We start from the raw sequence: 9,655 nt of genomic DNA, 5'->3' as shown, positions 1-9,655 counted from the left end.
GAACCTCCATACTGTTCTCCATAGTGGCTGTATTAATTTACATTCCCACCAACAGTGCAAGAGGATTCCCTTTTGTCCACACCCTCTCCAGCATTTGTTGTTTGTAGATTTTCTGATGATGCCCATTCTAACTGGTGTGAGGTGATACCTCATTGTAGTTTTGATTTGCATTTCTCTAATAATTAGTGATGTTGAGCAGCTTTTCATGTGCTTCTTGGCCATCTGTATGTCTTCTTTGGAGAAATGTCTATTTAGGTCTTCTGCCCATTTTTTGATTGGGTTGTTTGTTTTTTGAATATTGAGTTGCTTGAGCTGTTTATATATCTTGGAGATTAATCCTTTGTCCGTTGATTCATTTGCAAATATTTTCTCCCATTCTGAGGGTTTAGACAAGTTGTTTCTTAATGTGGAATCTGAAACCATCCCAGTGAACTTTTTCTACACATCAGTTTCCACTGGTTTATCTTGAACTTTGAATGACTCTTTTACCACTGCATGGTTTAGTAACATGATGCATTGGGTCATGTGGAAATTATTGGTTTACTAAGTTATATGGATCTTCTGAACGTTGACACATTTCAATATACAAAAAAAAACACATAAAAAATTGCATTTGTTGATGTCACTACTCAACTTATCAGAAAGTTTTTTTTTTTTTTTTTTTTTTTTATGGTACGTGGGCCTCTCACTGTTGTGGCCTCTCCCATTGCGGAGCACAGGCTCCGGACGCGCAGGCCCAGCGGCCATGGCTCACGGGCCCAGCCGCTCCGCGGCATGTGGGATCCTCCCAGACCGGGGCGCGAACCCGGTTCCCCTGCATCGGCAGGCGGACGCGCAACCACTGCACCACCAGGGAAGCCCTATCAGAAAGTTTTTGAGAAGCCCTCCAGTTCATAGTGGCAAACACAAGTTTCCCCAAATTCTAATTTTTACCTGGTGACTTGTATTTTATCACTGGCAACAGTGTATCATTTATTTTCCTTGACGTGACAGGCTCAATTTATTTTCAAGAAAATGCCTGCCAAATACTCAATACTCAATATTCAAATACTGAATAACCATAGTTCATCTGTCAGCTGTTCCATGAAAAAAATAGCAAGTTTAGCTCACAACTCAGATGGCTGCATAAGTGCTTCTCCTGGTGACAGCCTCATCCTCTGCATCCCGCAGAATGTTTATATATACCTCCCATTTTGTCACACAGACCACTAAAGAGATGTATAACATAGGGTCAAGATTGAACACAATATTTTTTATGCTTCAGCATGGACATTCTTAAGTGAAATTAGCATTTCACTTATTTACTTTTATTGCAAGTGGTGTTAATACCTTGAGTACTGGTAAAGTTTGGTGCTGCTGCCTTGATTCGTGCTAAGGGCCGGCCAACAGTTTTTCCCACCAGTGCTTTGCACCATCAGTACAAATGTGGACACAGTGAAAAAGGCAAATCATGTTGTATTATTATTATGAAAATAATTTTGAGCTCCCTGAAAGGGTTTGGGGTTAGACCTGTAAGGTAGGTGGACTGCACTTTGGGAACTGGTGGACCAGATGAACACTAGGGTCCTGTCCTATCATGACTTTCTAATCATCAAGTCTGTGCAGTTCAGACCCCTTCATAACTGAGGTGTAAGGAAGATGGCTTGTACCTGCTTTACTGCTGGGAGATTGCTGCAAACTTCTCCCCAAAGGAGAAGTGATTGTTCTTGGAGGTGTTCTTTTCCCCTGGGGTATCTGAATCCTGTGAAGGACATAGAGGTGGAATTTCCCCAGGTTTTCTGGAAGGTGTTCTGTGGACCTTTGAGTACCTTGGCCATACTTATTGGTTGCTCAAGAGAAAAGAGCAAGGTTGCTAGGTATGGCATCATTTCTTTTTGCTAGATCAGCTCTGCACTTTTGAAGAATGAGTAAGAGGCTGGGTTCCCTGCCCTTGGCCGGAAGCTTGGGTCTCCTTGGGAATGTTGACTAATGTTTTCCTTGTTCTGTGGCAAGGGATGCCCTGGTGGCTTTTGGAGGAGGTTTATAGTGCCTACTAATTTCCACCGGGCGGGAATATGACAGAATTAGCTGTTCTTTTTCCGGCACAGGCTTTACAATTTGGCTCAGGATTATTTCTGGAAATGCTGAGAGGTCCAGCATTTTAAAACCAGGAAGAGCCCAGCAGGTGTATTTTTGTCCCCTACCCCTACTCCTCTACCTCAGATTGGTAACAACGTGAGTTCTCATTTTATTAGTTAATGATTGATAGTGAGAGAGGACATTTCTGTTGACTCCTCTGAAATTCCTTCATTTCAAAAAGTACGCATTGCTTACTATGTATAGGTCACTGGGCTGGGAGCTCTGGGGACACCAGAGTTGAAGGAAGAATGGCCTCCATCACCTGGTCTACTGGCAGGAAGGGTTAAGGCCATATGTAAGTGGGGACGGGGGCTAAGATGCATAGCAGTAAGTAATATTTGCTGGCTGCTGTGCAGGGTTTGGCTCGTGCTGTTGCCTTACATGGGTCTGGGTCTCTCCTTTAGTCCTCACCATGGTCTTGTGGGAGATCGGCACTGCAGTTCCCCAATCCCTCATCCAAAACCTTTGAGCAAACGTGTTTTGGAATTTAGATTTTGTTTTTAAACTTCAGAAAGGAAATACAATGCATAAACCACATACCACAGAACGCCTGCAGAAGGGTTTGGAGTAGCACCCCATAAACAAAACATTTCTGCAGCAAAACATATGAGTATTCACACTTAAAAAAGGACCGCAACGGAATTCCCTGGCGGTCCAATGGTTAGGACTCTGTGCTTTCACTGCCGAGGGCCCGGGTTCAATCCCTGGTCTGGGAACTAAGATCTCGCAAGCCACGTGGCCAAAAAAACCAAAAAAAACAACAACAAAAACCCCCAAAATGCAAGCAACCTACCTCATAATAATGAAAAGGAATTTTCCATGGGATTCCAAAAGAAATGTTCATTTCTTAGGGGTTTTGGGATTTAGGAATTATTGATAGCGGGTTGTGGACAGGTTATATTGCAGGTGGGGAAGTGAGGGACAAAGAAGTTCAATGACTTGCCACAGAGCACACGGCTGGCAGGGGGTGACACGGGAATTAGAACACAGGTCTGACCCTGGAGCTCTCTCTGTAAGGGGTATGAGGCGGGGACCGAGGCATGCTCCTGGGATTTATGTTGTGGGGGTGCTGTGAAAGCGTTACAGAAGTGGTAGCCCCTGCGTGTCTCCTCAAAGGGTGGATAGGATTTTAAGAGAAGGAGTTGAGGATGGGAAAGACATTACTGGGGGAGGGAAGATCATGGGTAAATGCTTGAGGTGGGATATTTTCTCACCTCCCTCCAAGGGGATCCTCACCGCTGCTTTTGTCCTTGCTCCTTTCAGGATTCCCTCCGCAAACGATCGCTGAGGCAGTCCCCGGCCTTGAGCAGCACGACACAACCCCACGAGGAGGGGAGCCTACAAGCGCCCGAGCTGTCTGCTCACAGCCCAGCCTGTCCCCCGCCTGTCCCGCAGGAGGGCCCGGCTTCCAGCACCACCTCCACCCCCAGGAGCACCCTGGGCCTGCTCAGCCAGCTGACCCTGGAAAAGTGGAGACCCTCGCCCAGCAGCCCTCCTCACCTGCCAGGAAAAGGGCTTTCCCAGAGCGGGAGCGACTGGTGGAGAGACCTTTCAGAGGACAGCCCAGCCGTGGACAGTGGCCTAGAGGCCAACAGGACCGCCTTGAATTTCTCCTTGTCCAGTGGGAATGCCCCGACGACCCAGGAGAGGCTGGAAAGAGTGTTCAAACGGCAGGGGAGCCAGCCGCCGGCCCTCAGGTGAGTGTGCTGTGCCCAGGTGCTGGTTTTCGGAGAACCGTCCAGTCCCGAGTGGCTCCTTGGGCTCTCCGAGCGAGGCTGTGAAGTAGGGGAGGTGATGATGGTCACTCCACCAGGGAGAAAGCAGCCCAGAGTGCACACACCAGGAGGCTTTGGTGGGGGGTTTCTTTGGCCCTTCTTACTTCTTCTCAAGGGTCAGCCTGATAGGATACAAGAGATGCGTCGAAGCCAGAGGTATGGTGGTGAATCAGTTCCCACAAGGCTCCTCTGGGGCAATTTTTTTTAACCCTATCCTAAGTCCTTCGCTTTAATTTTCTTTCACAGTAGACCTTTGTGATCCCTACACTGATTGTTTTTTGAATGTTAAACCAACCTTACATTTCTGGAATGAACCACCCTTGGCTATGACGCATTATCTTTGTATATATTGTTTGATTTGACTTACTAATATTTTGTGTAGGGTTTTGTATATAAATTCATGAGGGAGATTGGCTGGCAAATTTCCTTTCTTGTAACAACAGCCTTGTCAGATTTTGGTGTCCAGGATATGCTAGAAGTGGTCCCTCTTTTTTTTTTTATGGTCTTGAAGAGTTAGTGTGAGATTGGTGTTATTTCTTCCTTAAATATTTGGGAGAATTTTCTGGAGAAGGCTTCTGAGCATTGAGTTAAAAGGTTTTAAATTGTGGATTCAATTAAAAAATTTTTTTTACTTAAAATTTTCTGTTTCTTCTTGTGTCAGTTTTGGCAAGCTGTATTTTTCCAAGGAATTTAACCACTTAATTTATATTTTAACTTTACTGATAAAAATTGTGTAATTATACACAATTTTTTTTTATTGGAATAAAATTGCTTTACAATGTTGTGTTAGTTTCTACTATACAATGAAGTGAATCAGCTATACGTATACCTATCTCCCCTCCCTCTTGGACCTCCCTTACACCCCCCCACCCATCCCACCCATCCATGTTGTCACAGAGCACCGAGCTGAGCTCCCTGTGCTATATAGCAGGTTCCCACTAGCTATCTATTTTACGCATGGTAGTGTATACATGTCAACCCTAATCTCCCAATTCGTCCCACCCTCTCGTTCCCACCCTGTGTCCAAATGTCCGTTCTCTATGTCTACGTCTCTATTTCTGCCCTGCAAATAGGTTCATCTGTACCATTTTTCTAGATACCACATATATGTGTTAATATACGATATTTGTTTTTCTCTTTCTGGCTTACTTCAGTCTGTATGACAGACTCTAGGTCCAACCACATCTCTGCAAATGACCCAATTTCATTCCTTTTTATGGCTAATATTCTATTGTATATGTGTACCACATCTTCTTTATCCATTCTTCTGTCTTTGGACATTTAGGTTGTTTCCATGTCCTGGCTATTGTAAATAGTGCTGCGGTGAACACTGGGGTACATGTGTCCTTGTGAATTATGAATATCCTCTTATTGTCACTTTAAAGTCTGTAAGATCTGCAGGGACGTCTCTGTTTCCATTCCCGATACTGGTAATTTGTGTTCTATTTTTTAACTAGTTTTACTAGGGGGTTATGAATTATCTGCTTTTTTCAAAGAGCTAACTTTTGGCTTTGTAGGTTTGCTTTCTAATTAATTGATTCCCACTCTTACTTTTATTCTTTCTTTCATTCGGCTTTCTTTGAGTTTAATTTGCTATTATTTTCTATTTTATTTTATTATTTATTTCTATTTTATCTTAAATTATTGATTCTCAGCCTCCTCCTCTCCTTCTTCTTGTTCTTCTTCTCCTTCCTCTTCCTCTTATTCCTCCTCCTCTTCTTCTTTGGGCATTTCTGATTCTAATTTTTAGGGGGCTTTGTGACTGCTATTTCAGGATTATTTTCAATATTTCTTATATATAATTATTAATTACTACCATTAATTGAGAGTTTACTTAGTGCCTGATACTATACTAGGCACTTTTCATATATTATTCTATTTCATACTTAAAAAAACCTGCAAGGAGGTATTATTATTCCTCAATTTACAGATGAGGAAATACAGACTCATAGAGGTTATCACTCCCAAGGTTGCCTAGCCAGGAAGTGAAGGAGCTGGGATATGAACCTAGGTGTTTCTGAGTCCAAAGCCCATCATGCCTGTAAGCACCATCATGTAGTAGTTAGGTAATTGCGTTTTTGTTTGTGTGTGTTGTGTATGTTTTAAACACTAGTAATTTGCTTGGAGAATTTCTGCAGGGGTGGGTATAAGAAGTATTAGGGGGCTTCCCTGGTGGCGCAGTGGTTGCGCGTCCGCCTGCCGATGCAGGGGAACAGGGTTCGCGCCCCGGTCTGGGAGGATCCCACATGCCGCGGTTATCTATGGTCACAAAGGGAGTTAATACACTATATTTGTTTAGCTTGCCTTGCACTACCAGTGCCTAAGTGCCTGGCACATATTAGGTGCACAGTAAATGACTTAAAAAGCCAGTATTGGGCTTCCGTGGTGGCACAGTGGTTGAGAGTCCGCCTTCCAATGCAGGGGACATGGTTCATGCCCCAGTCCGGGAAGATCCCACATGCCGCGGAGCGGCTGGGCCCGTGAGCCGTGGCCGCTGAGCCTGCGCGTCCGGAGCCTGTGCTCCGCAACGGGAGAGGCCGCAGCAGAGGGAGGCCCGCATACCACACACACACACACAAAAAAGTATTAGGTATCCTGGTTTGTAATACTGGCTTTTTTTTTTTTTTTTTTTTCTTTTTTCCTCGGTACGCGGGCCTCTCACTGTTGTGGCCTCTCTCGTTGCGGAGCACAGGCTCCGGACGCGCAGGCTCAGCGGCCACGGCTCACGGGCCCAGGCTCACGGGCCCAGCCGCTCCGCGGCATGTGGGATCTTCCCGGACTGGGGCATGAACCATGTCCCCTGCATTGGAAGGCGGACTCTCAACCACTGTGCCACCACGGAAGCCCAATACTGGCTTTTTAAGTCATTTACTGTGCACCTAATATGTGCCAGGCACTTAGGCACTGGTAGTGCAAGGCAAGCTAAACAAATATAGTGTATTAACTCCCTTTGTGACCATAGATAAGCTGGGCCTATTTTGCTTATACATTTTGTGACTATGTTATTTGATGCATATACATATAGAATTCTTATAGCTTCCTGTCGGATAGACTTTTCTATCATTATGAAATCTCTCTTCATCTCTAATAATGCTTATTGCCTTAATGTCTATTTAGGTATAGCTACTTCAGCTTTCCTTTGATTAGTGTTTTCATGGTATATCTTTTTTTCCATCTTTTTATTTTCATCCATTCTGTAGCTTTACGTTTAAAGGTGCTGACAAAAAGCCTGTGCGGTTTACCAGGATCCTTCACCCTTTTAAAAAATAATTATTGGGGCTTCCCTGGTGGTGCAGTGGTTGAGAATCTGCCTGCTAATGCAGGGGACACGGGTTCAAGCCCTGGTCTGGGAGGATCCCACATGCCGCGGAGCAACTAGGCCCGTGAGCCACAACTACTGAGCCTGTGTGTCTGGAGCCTGTGCTCCGCAACAAGAGAGGCCACGATAGTGAGAGGCCCACGCACCACAATGAAGAGTGACCTCCGCTTGCCACAACTAGAGAAAGCCCTCGCACAGAAACGAAGACCCAACACAGCAAAAATAAATAAATAAATAAATAAACTCCTACCCCCCCAAAAAGAAAAAATAATAATTATTATAATTTATTTAAATTAAAATAAAATAAAGCAAAACAAAACAAAACCAGTTTACCCATTTCTTCCACCTTCTACCCACCTCAGCCTTCTTCTTTTGTAATATCTTTTAGGGCTACAAATTTCCCTCTAAGTAATGCTTTGTATCCCAGAAGTTAATAAATTATATAATCATATAATTTAGTTTAAATATTTTCTAATTCCCATTGTGGTTTATTCTTTTGACCTGTGGGCTATTTAGACATGTATTGACTAATTTGCAGCATTTGGGCTATTTTTCTGGTTATCTGTTTGTTTTTGATTTCTAGCTTATTTCCACTTTAGTCATAATATAGTCTGTATGATTTCAATCCTTTGATATTTGTTGAGAATTCTTTATGGTCTAGTATATATTTAAAGCCTATCTCTTATAACCAGCATATATGTGGATTTTTAAAAATCCAGTCTGATAATTTTTTGTTTTAGTTGGAATAATTATTGCATTTACATTTTCCTTTTGCTTGAATAACTTTCTTTAGTATTTCTTTAGCAGGTATATTACAATAAATTTTTTTTTTCAGTCTTTGTTTGGTAATGTCTTTATTTTGCCTTTATTTTTGAAGCATGTTTTCAATGGGTATAGAATTCTAGATTGGTGGCTTATTTTCTTTTCAGCACTTTAAGTATTTAATTCCATTATCTTACCTTAGTCTTTCATTATCTCTATTGATAAATAAGTTGACATTTTTTGTTATTACTCTTTTGAAGGTATTGTGTCTTGTTTTTAACCTCTGACTGCTTCTTTTTAATTATTTTTTTGATTCTTCTCATTCTTTAATTTTCAACAGTGTAACTATGATGTGCCTAGATGTGGTTTTCTTTGACGTTTCCGTTAGTATATGTAGAGCTTCCTCAGTTTGGGGTTGATACCTTTCATCAGTTTTGAAAATTATTGTCTATTGTCTTTTCAACTATTGCTTTTATTCCATCCTTTCTTTTCTCTCCTGGTACTCCAGTTATACATATATTACTAGATATTTTCACTGTGTTCTATAGCGTTTAAAAAAAATATTCTTTCCTATGTTTTCCATCTTCTTCTCTCTCTGTACTTTAATCTAGATATTTTCTCTTGCTCTATCTTCTGGTTCATGTTTTTTCTCTTTTGCCATGCTATTAAATATATATAATAAATTATTACTTTCAGTTATTTTTCAGTTTTATAATTTCTGTTTCTTTGTAAAAAGTAGGTATCAGTCTTTTGTGAGATTCTCCATCTTTTATTTTCTTGAGCACATTATTCATAGTCATTTTAAAGTTGCTGTCTGGTAACTTCCATATCTGGATCACCTATAGGTCTATTGATATTGTCTTTTTTCTTTTGGGTTTTGATAATTTCGTCATGTTTCTTTGCATTTCTGATAATTTTGATTCAATTCCAGACATTGCATGTGAATAATTGAAGAGGCTCTGGTTAACATTACCTTCCTCCAAAGAGGATTTAATTTTCTTTTGGTAGATATTAATATTTTGTTAGTTTTAGACTTTGTAAAATATCTTTTCCTTTGCTGAACAGAAATTCTTAATTTTGGCATAATTAATCTCTTGTTTGGCATACAATTTGCATTTTTGCATTTTTTCTTTATTAAGTCCTTTCTTTCCTTTAGGTTTCAATGGTATTCTCCTGTATTTTTTCTATTTATTTTGTAATTTTAGCTTTCACATTTAGGTATTTAATCTTTTGTATTTGTTAGGTTGAAAGACTCACTTTTATTTTTCTCTATATAATAAGACAGTTTTCCTAGCACCACCTACTCTACAATTTGTTCTTTACCCCATTGATTTATGGAGCTGCCTTGATTCTTTTCCAAGTTCCTGTATCGATTGTCCAGCCAGTGCAATAACAGTGCTGTATATTCAGAACTTCTTCCCCATTCCTTTTTCTAACTACAATTGCTGTAAAATTGCAGAGACCTTATACAGGAAATCATCAGAAATCATAATCCATCCTGGTGCCTTTTAGGGTATCCACAGAGACATTCTAGAGAACAGCCTTATCTACTTATTAGTTTTTAAACTAGAAATGGTAGGACTGGCTTTACATTAAACAAATATTTAATATATATATTTTAAAAGAATCATGACCATCTAACAATATTTTAAGGTTGCAGCCATGCACAAAATATGCTAGC

The 9,655-nt window shown here is 41.2% G+C and overlaps 1 protein-coding gene across 1 annotated transcript in view; it reads left to right on the top strand.

Moving 5' to 3' along the window:
* The window catches only part of MINDY4 (MINDY lysine 48 deubiquitinase 4), a 105,405-nt gene that overhangs the window by 16,884 nt on the left and 78,866 nt on the right, over positions 1-9,655 (top strand). Inside the window, exon 5 of the mRNA XM_007130014.4 lies at positions 3,382-3,815. Within this exon, the coding sequence (XP_007130076.2) occupies positions 3,382-3,815 (434 nt within the window). The remainder of the gene's footprint in view (positions 1-3,381; positions 3,816-9,655) is intronic.

This window comes from Physeter macrocephalus, chromosome 5 (genome assembly GCF_002837175.3).
Source record: "Physeter macrocephalus isolate SW-GA chromosome 5, ASM283717v5, whole genome shotgun sequence".
NCBI lineage: Eukaryota > Metazoa > Chordata > Mammalia > Artiodactyla > Physeteridae > Physeter > Physeter macrocephalus.
This window is presented reverse-complemented; position numbering and strand designations above follow the sequence as displayed.